The sequence below is a fragment of the Carcharodon carcharias genome, chromosome 8, assembly GCF_017639515.1.
Source record: "Carcharodon carcharias isolate sCarCar2 chromosome 8, sCarCar2.pri, whole genome shotgun sequence".
Lineage (NCBI taxonomy): Eukaryota > Metazoa > Chordata > Chondrichthyes > Lamniformes > Lamnidae > Carcharodon > Carcharodon carcharias.
In genome coordinates, this window is record NC_054474.1 from 126079871 (window position 1) to 126097329 (window position 17459).

At 40.8% G+C, this 17459-nt stretch overlaps 1 protein-coding gene across 3 annotated transcripts in view; it reads left to right on the forward strand.

Moving 5' to 3' along the window:
- Positions 1-17459, forward strand: part of pnpla7b (patatin-like phospholipase domain containing 7b) — a 395228-nt gene that overhangs the window by 69727 nt on the left and 308042 nt on the right. For all 3 annotated transcript variants that reach the window (XM_041193028.1, XM_041193027.1, XM_041193030.1), the window contains one exon: positions 15688-15759. In XM_041193028.1, coding sequence (XP_041048962.1) covers positions 15688-15759 — 72 coding nt within the window. The remainder of the gene's footprint in view (positions 1-15687; positions 15760-17459) is intronic.

Below are 17459 nucleotides of genomic sequence, written 5' to 3' on the forward strand. Positions count from 1 at the left end.
CCCTAAACTCCCCAAGTGAGGGGCTTATTAAAATAGAATTTTCTCAAAGCTTCTGCTTTCAAACTGCAGCATATGCGGATTAGAGACCCAGCAGTTGCACTTCTCTCACATTCTGTTCCCTAGGAATAGAGATTGATCACTGCTGGCACTGTAACATGCTGACATTTTCAGATTGATATATCAGGGTTTACTGCACAACTAAAACAAAAACAGAATTACCTGGAAAAACTCAGCAGGTCTGGCAGCATCGGCGGAGAAGAAAAGAGTTGACGTTTCGAGTCCTCGTGACCCTTCGACAGAACTGCACAACTGTTTGCCTTGTATAGCAATGATTGACATTGAACGGATTGTAGTCGGGCATGCTTGCAGTGAATCAGGTCTCGGTGCTGGTTCACTTGTCCACGTTTTGCACTTCTTTCATTAATTTAAGGCCAAAAGGAGTGAGATGTTTTTCATTGTCGTTCCTTCCCGTAGCTCTGAGACAGCTGTTTTGTTTTATTTAATCTTTTAATCCATCACTTGTATTGCAGTCAGAATCAATACACTATCCACTTCAAACTATATTTAGAGAAATTGTCTTGTTCTCAGATTGTCTTTAAAATAAATTAAGCTACTGCCAGGGATTATGGTTACAGAATCGCAGAATCTTTACAATGCAGGAGGAGGCCATTTGGCTCATCAAGTCTGCACTGGCTCTCTGAAAGAGCTGTGTACCTAATCCCACTCCCCTGCCCTATCCCCGTCACCTTGCACATTCTTTCTTTTCAGATAGCAATGCAATTCCCTTTTGAATACCTTGATCGAACCTGCCTCCACCACCCTTCCAGGAAGTTTGTTCCAGACTCCGACCACCCTCTGGGTCAAAAATGTTTTCCTCACATCACTTCTATTCCTGTTGCCCAGTAATTTGAATTTGTGTCCTCTAGTTCTTGATGTTCTCCTGAGAGGGAACAATTTTTCACTATTTATCCTGTCTATACCCCTCAGGATCTTGAATACCTCTATCAAGCCTCCTCTCAGCCTTCTTTTCTCCAAGGAAAACTGACCCAACCTCTTCAATCTATTCTCATAGCTACAGCTGTTCATCTCTGGGTTCATTCTTGTGAACCTCCTCTGTGCTTTCTCCAATGCTTTCACATTCTTCCTCAAGTATAGTGCCCAGAACTGGACGCAGTACTCTAAATGAGGCCTAATTAGTGCCTTATACAAGTTTAACATGACTTCCTTACTCTTGTACTCAATGCCCCTAATAATAAAACCTAGGATACTATATGCTTTATTGACTGCACTCTCAACATGTTCTGCCACCTTCAATAACTTGTATACATATACACCAACGTCCCTTTTGTTCCTGTACCACCTTTAGAGTTTCTCCTTTTATTTTATATTGTGTCTCCACATTCTCCTTGCCAAAATGAATCATCTCACACTTCTTTGCTTTGAAGTTCATCTGCCATCTGCCTGTCCAATCCATGTCCTTTTGAAATTAAAGATTACCCTCATCACAGTTGACAATGTTTCCTGTCTTCGTATCATCTGCAAATTTTGGAATCATGCCCTGCACAACACAGATCGTTAACATATATCAGGAAGAACAATGGTCCCAACACTGACCCCTGGTGAACTCCACTACAGACCTTCCTCCAATCTGAACAACTATTTATCACTACTCTGTGTTTCCTGTCACTCAGCCAATTTCTTATCCAAGTGCCTACTTCCATGAACTAGAATTTTGCTCACAAGTCTGTTGTGTGGCACTGTATCAAATGCCTTTTGAAAATCCACATGCACCACATCAACAGCTTTGCCCTTACAACCTTCTCTGTTACCATTTCAAAAAACTCCAGCATGTTAGTTAAACATGATTTCCCCTTAATGAATCCATGCTGGCTTTCCTTAATTATCCCACACCTAAGGGACTATTGATTTTGTCCCGAACTATAGTTTCCAGAAGTTCCCCTACCACTGAACTCAAACTGACTGGTCTGTAGTTGCTGGCATTATCCTTACACCCCTTTTGTTTTGTTCTGCCTTTGTCATCTCTTTTTTTAAAATGAATTCCATCTCCCCTCACAATCCAAGGGTTAAATTATGAGGAGAGATTACGCAAACCAAGATTATGTTCCATGGAATTTAGAAGGCTAAGGGGTGATTCGATTAATGTTTTCAAGCTATTTAAGGAGGACAGATGGAACTAGGGACTTAGTCTAAACATTGGAGCCAGGCCTTTCCATAGCAAAATTAGGAAATATCTCTTCACACAAAGGGTGGCATAAGTTTGAAACTCACAAATTGATTGGTGCTAGACCAATCATCAATTTTAAATCTAGGATTGATATACTTTTGTTAACCAAAGACCTTGGGGATATGGTATAAAGACAAGCATATAGAGTAAGGTCACAACTAAGGTCATGAATGAGGTCATGGAAAACCGGCTCGAGGGGCTAAATGGTCTGCTCCGATGTAGGGGTATTCCATCACAGAGGCAATCCACCTCATTCTGTCATTCTGGCCATAGATAGCAGGATTAGCAGAGGAGATAGTGGGATAGCAGCCTGGAATAGGAAACCAGTTCCCTACTGCCCCTGCTTGAGTTTGTGGATGCTTTTTTTTCTTTATTCTTTCATGGGATTTGGGCATCGCTAGCAAGGCCAGCATTTATTGCCCATCCCAAATTGCCCTGGAGAACTGAGTGGCTTGCTAAGCCATATCACAGAGCAGTTAAAAGTCAGCCACATTGCTGTGGGTCTGGAGCTGCATATTGGCCACACCAGGTAAGGAAGGCAGATTTCCTTCCCTAAAGAACGTCAGTGAACCAGATGGGTTTTTACCAGAATCAACAATGGTTTCATGGACACTATTACTGAGACTAGCTTTTAATTCCAGATTTTTATTAATTGCATTTAAATTCCACCAGCTGCCATCGTGGGATTTGAACCCCAGAATATTAGCCTGGGCCTCTGAATTACCACTATGCCACCACTTCCTTCTAGAGATCAATTGTAGTGAACTGACTCAGCACAGCCAGGGAATGGAGCCTGGAGTCTTTTGGTCTCCGTCAGTGAAGTTGATCTGAATGGCATCTTCGCTCATCAGGCCAACTTCCCTATCTGCCCTTTTAATATTGTCACTGCGTGTCTGCTGAAGTAAGCAAAGCATGGATTAGGAAATACCTATTCAACCCATTGAGCTTGTTGTTCCCATTTATCACATACAATTTCTTGCATCATCAGCCATTGTTGGACTCACTGTTATGATCCCAGTTGATGTTACTACTGGACAACCAGATCTCAGGGTGGAACCCGGCTTGATTGATCCTAACTGTTATTTTTTGTTTAATACGTGGAGAGTGGCTGCTGAACAGAGTCACAGAAGTCAGTTGAACTTTTAACAGAAGAATAAAACATTTAGTAAACAAGAAAAGATGAACTATATTACAATACTCCTTCACCCACAACTATACCTTTACAGATATATACAGCTTTGTAAGGATAGCACACGTTACAAAAGCAATCTTATACTCTAATGTTCACAGTAAGTGCACAGTCTAGGTAAACAATTGGCGAGCTGTGGTCAGATGCACCACACTTTGAAACCAAGTAAAAAATGCCACCTCAAACAGATGCTATGGATTTGTCATCAAGTCCCCCCAACATGCTTGTCACACCCTGAGCCAACTGGTCTCACTGAACTCTGCCTTTCACACAGGGTTTCCAATCTCCACCCTCCAAGAACTCGCTTTGGAATCTTCTCCCAAATCGATGCTTTTTCTCAGACGCCTTCCACAAGAGTCCATCTCTAGGGTTTTGAACTCTCCTGGATAGCCACGTACATTCAGGTTTCCTTCCATTCATTCTCTCTCTCTGACTCAGCCATGCCAACAGAACACCACTGCTTCATATGCCCATAGTAAAGAGTTACAGACCTTCGGCTGCCTCCCCTTGGATCTTCTGGCTTCTCCTAAGCCTATGTTGCTTTATAACTGTGTCCTGCAGCTTTCACCCTTTATGCTTGGAGTCTCCCTGTCTGCTTCTTACTTTCATTTACACAGAATAGTATAACACTTTTCCAGATTCCTGTGTGTTGGTCTAAGGGAAGACTTAATAGAGGTGTTGAAAATAATAAGTCATTTTGATAGAATAGATGGAGAGAACCTGTTTCTGATGGCAGAAGTGTCAGTAGTCCAAGGAAACAGTTGAGATAATTGTCAAAAGAACTGGAGGAGATGAGCATTTCTTCTTGTGCAGTAAGCTTATGCGATCTAGACTGTACTGCATGAAAGGACGCTGAAGGTAGATTCGGTAGTAACTTCCCAAAACGAATTGGATATATACTAGAAAAGAAAGAGTCTACAGGGCTAAGAGGAAAGAGCAGGAGAGTGGGGCTAATTGGATTGCTCTTCAAAGAGCCGGCACAGACATGGTGGGCTGAATTATCCCCTGCTGTGCTGCATGGTCTTGATTCTACATATTTCAATATCCAGGTAGTGCAAGTGGTTGTAATCTGTGTAGAGTTCAGTTACATTGCTTTGTAGAGTATAGTAACCTCTGGTCCTGTTGTGAGACAGTTATTGATTCAGTTCAGATTTAAAAGAAAACTGTAATATACTGAAATCTGCAGTAAAAGTAGAATCTTCTGGAGGTACAGAGCAGGCTCCATAAGCATCTTAAAAGGTAGAAGACAAGTTAATATTTTAGGTTGAGACCATTTAGCGAATTTTAAACTTCTGAGAAAGGATCCATACTTGAAACTTTAATCTGTCTATTCTCTTCTTTTAGAAACTGATACGAATATTTTCAGTTTATCCATCTCTCCCTCTTTTTGAAGAGGTTATTTGATTGCGCAACCTGATTTGGATCAGAGCCCATTCCATATTTAAATAAATTTTCTCCAGTCTTGTTTGAGGCCTTTTAATTTTGTTCTCTTGACATTTGGGCAGCTGGCAAGGTCGGTAAGCCTGATGCTGTGAGGCTGGTGATCTACTCTCAAAGCTGCAGCACTTTTGGGTTAATGATAGTATCGCCACTAATGTTAATTTAGCCCCTAAACAGCCAACACGAGTCATGTTTTCAGGTGAATGCTAAATAGTGTTTCTGGTCACTAAATGCAGTGTGCAAATCAACAGTAGAAAAGAACAGGGGGTGCCTCATAACGATAGACTTTTTTAAAGTAAGCAAATACTGGAAATTTGAAATTAAGCAAAAATGATAAAAGTACCCAGTTCTGTCGTCAAGTGAAAGAGAAAAAGCATGGGCTAATACGTAAAATAATAGGAACAGGAAGAAGCCTTTCACCCCTTCGAGCCTGTTCTGTCATTCAGTTAGATCATGGATGATCTGTACCATTAGCCCTGTATCCCTTAACCAACCTTCAAACATCTATCAATTCTAGTTTTGAGATCTTCCGTTGACCCGGCCTCAATAACCTATACGAGTGTGGTGGATACAGAATCCGCCAGCCTCAGATAGGGACCCTGAATAGAGTGAGCAGAGTGCCACCTGAAATGTTGATTCCTCACCTCACCCCTCAGATGTTGACTGACTGCTTTGTATTTCCAGCAGCAGTACCAAAATAAGCGAAACAAAAATAATAAAATAATACTGTGTTTAATTGTATAATTAATTTTTTATATGGAAAAATATTTGTGTTAACAGGTGGTCTGTGAAATGTTTATATCATGGGAGGGGAGCTGCAGAATTGAAGGTTCAAACTCCTGGTCAGGGATCCATTCTAACCTCTTCAGTATCAATTCTAACCTTTCCGCAGTGTGTACTGCTTTAGCTCCAGGTAGACAGTTCACTGTCCTTTAGTACCTGTCTTTAGTACACACAATAAAACTTGTATTTATGTAGTAAAATGTCCTAAGTGCTTCACACAACACATTCTAACAAAAAATTGATGCCAAGCTAAAGGAGGAGATATCAGGTGACTTGGGCCAATTGCTATCTAGTTTCTTGAGCAAATAATCCTGGTGCAGTTAGTGTCTGTGATCTGTGTTGCAGGCTTTCTTACCTCCACTGCTTCTTTTCCCAACCTTAATGCATCCAGTATCACTGTTTCTTTGCTGCATTCAAATCCCAGCAGGAGCATGGAGAATTGCTGGATTCTTCTATCAAGCTGTCACACGAGTAAGATTTAAAACCTGGGATATTTGCTGACCACTTCTTTGAAATTAGGATGGATGTAGGAAAACAAAATAGCAACCCAGTGATCTGTCTGATGTCGATTATGTGTGCAGGAATGATTTCCAAAAGCACCTGGAGTAAACTGGACCACCGTCCCCAAATGAGTGCTGTCATCAAGTTGTAAAACTTCTTTGGGTTCAGTGAACCCTCCTCAGATTAAAACAAGGGAGTAAACTATACCCCCCTCACAACCAGCACTTTGTCCCTGGGAATCTCCTGAATGGCAGTGTAGTATGCTATAAGAAAGCGGTAAAATATATAGCTTTTTATTGAAATTCCCAACTTGTCACCATTACTATGAATATCTTCAGTCATTGCATTTAAGAGAAAAGTTATATTTTACATTAAGGAAATGGAACTGACTAGATTGCTCTACAGAGAGCTGACATAGACTAGATGGACTGAAGTGCCTCCTTGTCTGCTGCAATGACTTTATGAATCTATGACTCTTATTAATAATTATTCTAATGCTAAAATGTTCTTGCTGATGCAAGAATAACACTATCTTTGCAGAGTTTTCCATTCGTGGAGGAGGAAGTAAGTGCTGTGGGTGTTAATCGCTACTTTCTAAGGGTATATAAATTTTAAAGACATCTTTTCTATCAAACCTTTGGTCAATCACTTGCATTATCCCAGAGCATCCTCATAGAAAGTGCTTCACTTCCTATTGTCAATGTTGAGCACATTCCTTCAGTGTGATTTGAGAAATAACTTTCACTGAATCACTATCTATTGTGTTAGCTTTGCAGCTGAACTGACTAATGTACGCACCTAACAGGAAATATTTCTAAAATTACTATTCAGAAACCCAAAATGGCTCGCATCCCTTCCCCGATACAGCTAAATGTGAATCCATTTATCTTCAAGTTATAAAACTGCTTTGGGCTTGCTGTACTCTCCACATGAACAAAGCAAGCAGGTACACAGTGCCATGAAGTAGCGATGTTTTGTGTATGTAAGTATTTAGTGGATACAGTGGCACATCTTATAATAATGCCAGTAAGAATAGCATCTTTTAAATCAGGCTTTACAAGTGGCATTACTGTTTTGTTCCAGACCCTGAACAATTCATGTATTTGTTTGACACTGAACACAAATTATGACTGCAGCAGTTCCCATGAAATAGACTCTGTTTTGTGTCAGCAGTTTTTAATACTTTTTTGGACACCTGGCATATTCATTTTATTTATAATTAAGGGCAATAGTCTTGGAAGCGCACAATTTACTCTTGACAGTCTGAAGAGACACTGCTCAATTCGACAACAATGGAAGCAAACTGTAGATTGAAATGTAGTTCAGAGCTTCAGGGTGTTGAAATACTGAATAAAGTAACAGCAATGAATTATAGCGGGAAATCAAACTTCAGATGATTTATATATGGAATAACTGATTCCCAGAAATGAGTTATGTGGAATCTAACCTAGGAATTCAGGTGGTTAATTTGTAGAATAATGGATACCTGGGAGTAAGTTACAGGCTTGAATCTAATAGAGGGTTTGCAATGGCTTATACACAGAATGGCTATACTTGGGAGTGAGTTAGAGGCTTGTTCAAGTGGTTTAAGGATATTCTGAATTAAAAGATGGGAGAATCATCCTAAAAATGCTATAGTATGTCTTGCATGAGGAGTCTCTAGGTCTGCTTTATTCTGTGGTCAGTTAGTGGCCAGAATGTACCATTCATCAGTGTTCTAATGTCCTGGGTGAGAACTGATCATAATGGTGCATATTTATCGCTTAGTCCTGGACAAGCAGCTGTTGATTTTCTATGTATAATAATCTATTATTACACCAACAACTTGAATTTATGTAGTGCCTTTCACAAGAGCATAATCAAAATCTGATATCAAACCATGTAATGAGATAATAGGGCCAATAACCAAAAGCTAGGTCGGAGGTAGGTTTTAAGGAGTATCTTAAAAGAGGGAAGAGGCAGACGTGTTTAGGGAGCACATTCCAGAGCTTAGGCCAAGGAACTGCCACCACTAGTGGAGTGATTAAAATCGGAATTAAAAGAATGCAGATATCTCAGAAGGCTGTGGGGCTGGAGGAAATTACAGTGATAGGAAGGGGTGAGGCCATGGATATTTGAAAACAAGGATGTGAATTGAATAGCTTAATTGGAGAGTAGAACATGGGAAGCTGGCCAGGGATGCATTGGAGTAGTCTAGTCAAGAGGCAACAAAAGCATAGATGAGGATTTCTGGAGCAGTTGAGCTGAGACGGGGGCACAGTTGGGCAATGTTACAGAGGTGGAAATGGATGCTCTTGGTGATGGCACAGATATGGTCGGAAGCTCATCTCAGGGTCAGATATGACACCAAGGATGTGAACAGTCTGGTTCAATCTCGGACAGTAAGAGGGATGGAGAGGGTAGCTAACAAACAATGTAGTGTTAGGTGTAGAAGAATGTATATATTTCGGATTAAGACTTGAGGTGAGATGTAACTATGATACAATGTCACATGACAAAGTAAGAGAGATCTGGAGGGAAGCAGAAGTACAACCTCATGTACAGTTACTGAGATATACATAGAGCTGTAAGTAAATAATAATGGTTTTAGAAACCACAATCTTAAGTAGCTTTCTTAGGGAAACAGTCAAATCCTAAAGAACCCCATCTAGACCCTAACACAAAATGAAAAATGGTGGCAGCGGACAGCGAGTAAGAGACCCAAAAAACTCCCAAGAAAAGACTTTAGACTTACAGATCCTTGGAAGAAGGATGAAAAGATAATTGGTTGAAGACTTACCTGAGACTTGGAGCATCGCGGATGCAGCAGTTGCAAACTAAAGCACAGACCCAGAGTCCAGACAGCAGTGAGCACAGACCAGACTACTGAGCAGCAGCAAGCCCAAAGCCTAGGACATGTATGGAGTCTACATTGCCACTTGAAGAACCATTCTGAAGTGCTAAAGGTTCACAACAGGATCAACACTGAGACAACTGGAGAAAGACATTTACAGATATTGAGTAGTTTCAGGTTTGCACAAAAAGGATCAGGTCAGTACTTTAGTCTATGTAGTTAGAGCTATTGCCGACTATGTAATAGCAAGAGAGGGAGTTGTTGAGGCTTCAAGCTCTTACGAAGAAGTCCTCCAGGCATTCAATTCATATTTCAACATTTGAAAAAATGTAATCATTGAAGGAGCAATATTTAATAAGTGGAAACAAAAACCAGGTGAATGCATGGATTCGTTCATTAATGACCTGTACTAGGCTAGAAAAAAATTGCAACTACGGAATTCTGAGAGCACTTGCATTGCAGTTGGGGTCCTGGATGAAACTCTTTCAGATCCCTTGCAAATGGGAGAAGATCTAACTCTTGCCAAGGCAGTACAAATCACGTCACAGACCAAGCTCAGAAAGCAAAATAGAGCAGTTGTTTGTGGGGAAAATGATGTCCCTTGAAAATGAGTGAATGAGGCTATTCAACACATTGGGCAGAAAAGAACACATTAAAGCAGAAGCCTGTGAAATCGGGGAAAAGTGTGCCAACTGCCATCTCGAAATGCTCTCGGTGTATTAGGAAAACTCTGCACAAGCAAGAAGAATTCCCAGGGGGAGGAACAGAGTGCCGCAGCTGTGGAAAGTTAGAACATTTTAAAATTGCCTGCCGATCTAAAACACATGTAGCCCACAATAAAAAAGAGAAAATAACAAAGCCTAACCAAATACAAGAAGTGGAAGAGCCACAGAAAACAAATAACCTTCCTAGGCAAAGTTAATGAAACAGAAAATAATTACTGGAACACTAAACTGGAAGTGAATGGACACCTCACAATGTAATTAGACATAGGCGCAGATGTTTCAGTTTTATCTGATGAAGTAAAGTGGCTTAAGTATATTACACTACAGTGATCATCCATCCAGTCATATGGCAAGATTAAGATACAAGGATAAAGAAATCATTCAGCCATTGTATGTCACATAGAACCAAGAGTCGTCATTATTGAACAGGAAAGCATGCTTACAATTGAGGCTGGTAACTTATTCAGGAATGAATTCCCAACCTTATTTTCAAGCTTAGGAAAGCTGAAGACAGCACCAGCTCTTAAGGTTACATGATATTCTAAGACAATTTGCCTCATTGCATCGAGGAAATTCCTCACTCACTCCTAGACAAAGTTGAGAGCAAGATTGAGCACATCTTCCAGCAGGGGTTTATCTCTTCAATAACCATGCCAACAAAGTGGTGTTCTTCAGTGGTCACAGTATCAAAGCCTAATGGTTCAATTAGAATCTGTGTTGTCTTGACTAAACAAATCAGTGGAACATGAGATCCACCTGATGGCATCAGTAAATTTGCCAAATTAGCAAAAATCACCTTATTCACCAAACTAAATACAAACGGATACAAAGTAGAAGCTTTTGTCAGTTGCCCCTGGACAAAGAATCCAGACTGCTAATCACTTTTACAACACCATTCGGTCATTATTGTTTTAACAGGCTACCATTCGGAATTGCTTCTGCATGAGGCATAATCCAAAGAACAATCCTAACAACCCTAACTATTCCTAACAACCCAGTACCACACCAGTACTTCAAACAGAGAAAACATCTCACGTTTATTGGTGATTTCTTGGTTTTTAACATCAGACTAGTCATTCCTAAAACACATCAACTTGAAATTCTCCAAAAAAGACATCAAGATCACTTTGGGGTAGTGAAATGCTAAGCAAGAGCCCAGCAGTCAGTCTGGTGGCCAGAACTAATCTCGAATTGCCTAACGTGTGCAGTGAATAAGTGAATAGCCAACAGCAGAGCAAACCACTGGCACCCTCCACTTTTCTTTTGAAGCCATATGAGCACCTGGGAATAGATTTGTTTGAGTTTAAAGGCAAAGTATTTATCATTACTACTCCAGATGGATTGAAGTGAACAGATTGCACAGCATCAGGCCGAGGCAGTCATTTAATTGCTGAAGTGAATCTTCAGGACACGTGGCATCCTGGACGTTGTAGTGTCAGATAATGGTCCTCTGTTTGCTATGGAATTATTCCACAACGTCACGGGTGAATATAGTTTCATGCGTGTTACTAGCTCGCCTTGATATCCTCAGTTGAATGGAGAAGCAGAAACAGCAGCTCGACCAATCGAATTGATGAAAAAAAACAAAGTATTTTTAAATTCATTCATGGGATGTGGGCTTCGTTGGCTAGGCCAGCATTTATTGCCCATCCCCTAATTGCTCTTGAGATGGGCAATAAATGCTGGTCTAGCCAGTGAAGCCCACATCCCATGAAAGAAGGGCTAAGTATTTTTAAATTCATAGTTACAGAACCTCGCCACGACAAAATGGGTGATAACCTTCAGACTTGTTGATGGGAAGATAATTGCAAATATAACTTCTAGCTCTACAACAAAAACTACAACCCAACATTACCTCAGATGACCATGAGTGAGTTAAAAGCATGAGGAGAAACAAAAATGCAAAAATACAAGCTTGTAACTTCAACTTAAGGCACAGAGCACAAGACTTAAAACTGCTACAGCTCAGGGAGATAAGAGGCTAACAGAAAGAAGGCATAATAATAAAAAAAGCTCCACAATCAAGATCTTTTAGGATCAAAATGGACCAAGGAAATGTAAGAAGGATCTGAAAAACTTTGATATCTTTGGAAAGGAAACCGATAGAAACTTAGGCTTGCTATTCAGATCTGGATGGAGACAAGGAACAAGAAATAAGATAAAGCTCCACAGCCACCTAGGAAAAGGGCCCTTATATTGAACGCAGAGTGCGTGCGGATAGTCCTCCACCTCAGAATGAGATCAGAAGATCAGGGCGATTGGTCAAGGCACCTCCGAGATGGAGACTTTGTGGGGAGATGTAGGAGGATGAATATAGTTGGGATAAAGGGGAGATGTGGAGTAAAGGGTTAACATCAGAAACACCTGATGCTGATGTAATCATGATGCAGTCACATGATAAATTAACAGATCTGGAAGGAAGCAGAAGTACAACCTCATGTAGAGTTATTGAGATATACACAGAACTGCGAATAAATAATAATGGCTTTATGAGCTACAGTCTTAAGTAGTTTTCTTAGGGAAACAGTCAAACCCTAAAGAACTTCATCTGGATCCCAACACACGAGGAAACAGCAGAGCCCAAAGACAATGGTTTTTGCCTTCCCTACATTTAGTTGGAGGAAATTTCTGCTCATCCAGTACTGTATGTTGGACAAGCAATCCGACAATTTAGAGACAGTGAAGGGGTTGAGGAAATGATGATGAGGCAAAGTTGATTGTTGTCAGCGTAGGTATGAAACTAATGCTGTGTTTTTGGATGATATCGCTGAGAGGTGGCATGTCAATGATAAATAAGGATGGGCCAAGGATAGATCCTTGGGGACACTAGAAGTGACAGCATGAGAGTAGGAAGATAAGCCATGGATAACAGTGGAACCAGATGGCCAGTTTCTTTTTCAATACTTAACAATCCTGAGTGTGCTAAGAAATACACTAACAACCAATTTAACATTAGTAGTCAGACTCGCAATGAGGTTCATTTACGCTCGCTAGAAGCTACATACATGCGTACGCAGAGCCCTGTCCTCTGGGAAAAAAAAAACATGCCCTGGTATACCTCTTCAAGCAAAAAAAAGCTTGGGAGACAATTGCATTCCCCATGACAATGCCTCGACCAATCAGAGTCGACTTGCCTGGTTTGAATTTAAACAAAAGCTTGAGGGTTAACTGTTCCCTGGTGTATTCTCCATAGCAATGTCTCTACCAATCTGAGTCAACTTGCCAACCAATCGGCACCCTTTTCTCGTGCAGTATAATTTTGTTGTTCCCTTTGAAATGTGATATTCTAGCAATTCTGTCCTGATGAGTGCAAGACAAGCTTCTCTTTTTTACAGAAATATTAACATATTCTATACTTGAACATTTGCTAGTGCTGAATTTTATTCTTGAGTTCTCTTAACTATGGTTGTTATAACTGGTGTGTTGCAGGACCTATAGGATTTGTGGCTGAAAAGAAATTATCAAATGTACATGTGGTGGTGTTTTATTTATTTTAGCAGATGTGTTGCTGTGAATCAGGAGATACTCTGCTTAGTAGCAACAGGGATGTTGTGCCAAGTATGAGAACATGAAAAGTACTGAATCACACTGCTTGTTTGGGTGACATTCTGGTTATTTTACATGGCATTCTGACATCTTCACTGCTAATTTAAGGATTGAAATCTATGCCTCCATTATTTGTGATGCATTTAATTATATGCATTTAATATTTAGCACTGACCATTTTTAAAGCTGAGGGTACACAATAATGTAGAATGATGTAGCAGTTGGAGGGATGTACCAGTACAGGGAGGAATGATGAGGTTTAAAACAAAAACAAAAATACCTGGAAAAACTCAGGTCTAGTAGCATCTGTGGAGAGGAGCACAGTTAACGTTTCGAGTCCGTATGACTCTTCAACAGAACTAAGGAAAAATAGAAAAGGAAGTTGAAGAGCCATGTGGACTCGAAACATTAACTGTGCTCCTTTCCACAGATGCTGCTAGACCTGCTGAGTTTTTCCAGGTATTTTTGTTTTTGTTTTGGATTTCCAGGATCCACAGTTTTTTGCTTTTATTTTAATGATGAGGTTTAGTTGAATTATATATATTTTATGTATGTTACTGTTGACACTCTATCCCAGCACTCATATAAATACTGTGGCTACAAGAACAGGTCAGAAACTAGGAACCCTGCGATGAGTAACTCACCACCTGACTGCCCCCCCCCCCACCCTCCACCCAAGCCTCCCTACCATCCAAAGTCAGGACTGTGAAGGAATACTCTCCACTTGCCTAGATGAGTGCAGCTCTCACAACACTCTAGAAGCTAGACACCACCCAGAACAAAGCGATCCGCTTGATTGACACCCCATCCACAAACATTCACTCACATCCACCACCGACGCACAGTAGCAACAGTGTGTCCCATCGACAAGATGTGCTGCAGAAATTTACCAAGGCCTCTTAGACAGCACCTTTCAAACCCATGACCACTACCATCTATAAGGATGAGGGCAGCACCACCTGGAAATTCCTCTCCAAGTCACTCACCATCCTGACTTGGAAATATATTGCCATTCCTTCACTGTTGCTGAGTCAAAATCCTGGAACCCCTTCCCTAACAGCATTGTGGGTGCACCTACACCACATGTACTGCAGCGGTTCAAGAAGGCAGCTCATTACCATCTTCTCAAGAGCACCTAGGGATGGGCAATAAATGCTGGCCCAGCCAGTGAATCCCACATCCTGTGAATGAATTTTTAAAAATCATCCTGATTTATATGGTTAGCCTAATCCACTGCTAGTCTGTTTACCTGGGATAATTGGATCCTCCTGTTGTGCCAAAAGCTCTGTGGAGTGGGAAAGTGAGGCTGGGAGGGGCCAGCTGAAAACTAATGTTAACTTATTGCATGAGAAATCAGGAATGTTCGGCTGGTCCTTTGCACTTGTTGATCGGAGTAAGAGAATGGACTTGTACTACTTTTAGTTTTCTTTAGGGTATTTTTAATTTGCTTCTATTGATACATATTCCCACATTCTCAACCTATTGCTAATTTAAAGCTTCAGTTTGGAATCTCTTGGGTGTTGCTCGCCTGTGATGGTAATGATGAAGTGTTGTGCATGCTATGGTTAGATATATTATGTCTTCTTCTAGTTGTGGTTGTCCTGGTATAGTAGTGTAGAATTTGATGTATGTATATAACCCATTGTGAGTATTGTGCCTTAACTTGTTGGTTTTCAGTGCCATCAGTGACTTGGTTGGATTATGCTGTTCCTCGGAAGTGCTTGTATATTACTGGGCATTGTTACTTTATTTCCAGAAAAACCTCTCCGCATTTCCTGTGAAGATGGATGTCGAATTCAGTTCAACAATGATGGCATTACACTGTATGAATAATTGCAATAACTCTTCAGTTTAAATTTGCTCTTGAAATTTTGCATAAATGCTGTGCTCAAGAAGAATTGATGGTGCTGGGGAGTCAAACATTCTCTCCACTTTTGGTACTCGCTATCAGTATTAAGCACTATCCAGTTCAGGTATACTGTAGGTAGTTCCATCCAACATCGTACATTCATTACTACCAACTGCAGTAAAAGATCCCCATTGCACTAATTTAAATGTTCCTATTTCTCACACCAGCTATCATTGTTGCTGCTATTGAGGTTTTTAATTAGGGTGATTCTGAGGTGTGCAGCTCAGCCTACTATGGAATTAATGAGCAGGTCCCAAGCTCATTTCACTAGGGATGAGATTGATGCTATCAACCTGTGCTGGATTTGAAGCTAGGCACCAAAAGTGCAGTTACAGCGTTACTGTCAACTAGTCACCCAAGAGTCATGTTCACTAATTCATTTGGTTGTGCCCATTGTGTGATAATGGATGGAAGTTTCTGCTGTTGGTTCTGTAAGTGAGATGAGACAACTTAGCTTAGTCAGATTTTTTTTAAGATCTAGTTCTATTAGAATGTTTTTTTTCCTCCTTATTTCAGATTCCAAGAATATGGCGGGGGATAGTTTGAGCAAGAGATGCCGCTCAGCTTCTGCACCTTTGGATATTCCAGGTTGGTGACCAGTGTATGATTTGCAAGCAAACTGGCAACACTGTTGAATACCTTGCTTCCTTGTACTTGCCGTATGGGGCTGTCTCTCATATAACTAGGATCATGAAGCTGGCACTGAGCTGCATCGGCCAGGAAGGCCCCAACTTTCATTCCTGGTCTGTTGCTGAGTTTGATGATCTGAGTTGGGCAGTGGTGGCAGTGCTTCAGTTGGCGTTCAAAAGGGGAAACATTGGCCTGGTTTTCTCTCCCGACTGCTATCCAGTGACTCGAGAGAGATCAAACAATGCCTGTTAATTCACAAGAATTCCATTATGTTGGGCTAGGAATTGTAAAGGTACGCCAGAATGATAAAACCATGCTACATCGAAAGCATCATGTCCCAGATATGGGTGTGGTGCAAGAAGTCATTCTTATCTTTGGAGCAATCTGTCAAATCTTCTCTTCCTTTATGTACCATGTGTACCATAGGCATCTATCTGTGGACTCGGGCAGACCAGATCTACTCCTGCGATGTTTAGATCATGTGCAGCAATGCTCATGCTGTCCTCTGGGTCAGAACCCGCTGTCCTCTAGCAATTAACAGGTGTAACCTAGGCATACACAGAAGCTGAAGTTGCCTGGATCTTTTCAAATGAGATCTGCAGAGAGTGTGCACCTTCAAGTTATTTACTTGGTTCCCTGAAGACCTAGATGCCATATGCCTTCTGCCAGAATAGACAAACAGTTGGACAACTTTGCTTAAATAAATCATGTTGCAGCACACTTAACATCTTTAGCAGGCTGGTTAGTCATGTTTATCTTAAACCCTAAAAGCCCAGAAGGACACATGTGCACCTGTGATTCACTTCACATCCTGTGCTATACTGTGTAATATTACTCCTTTCATTTTTTTCTCTCTTTCTGAAAATATGGACCTTGATGCTTTGTTCAAGTAGCTATTCTTCACATATGAGTACAGACTTACGGGAAGACCATTAGAGCTGAGCTTGATCATGTGTTTACCTATGTCTAGCATGTCTGTTCTCTCTCACTTGCACAACTCTCACACGTGCACAAATTCACCAATCAGCAGTCTGGTCAGAATTTGGAGATGCATACCTTCCCTGCTCATTTGTGGAAATGTGATAATGCAGCTTTGACATAGCTTAGTAAGAATGAGGAGTTCCTGCCATTCGTGTATATGTCCAATTAGAGGATTACTGAAACAAACCATTTTTTAAAGTAATAAAGGTATTTTTAAACTTCAAACCAGGGGATGCTGCTTAACGCACTTGTTTCAAAGAGTGGAAAACAACTCTGTTACACAATGTGCAATTTGAAAATGCTTTTCCCCTCCCTGTTTTAATACTTATTTTGGTTATATCTGATCAGGATGTGCTGTCCCTCCTGCCCATTAACTGTTTCCATGGTGACAAGAGCTCTGTTCAGTGTTTCATTTGAATGTAGTTTTTTGTCAAATATCACAAACTAAGAAACATTTCTACCCCCACCACCCCCAGCCCCCATGAAGCTGAGGTAAGTATTTATTATTATTTATTCACAGAATTGTTCTAGCATAGAAGAAGGCAATTTGGCCCATCATGTCTGCACCAGCTCTTCAAATAATCAACTCACCTAGTACCAATCCCTCGCCTTCTCCCTGTAAACCCACATTCATGGGGTGTGGGAGTCGCTGCCTAAGCCAACATTTATTGCCCCAT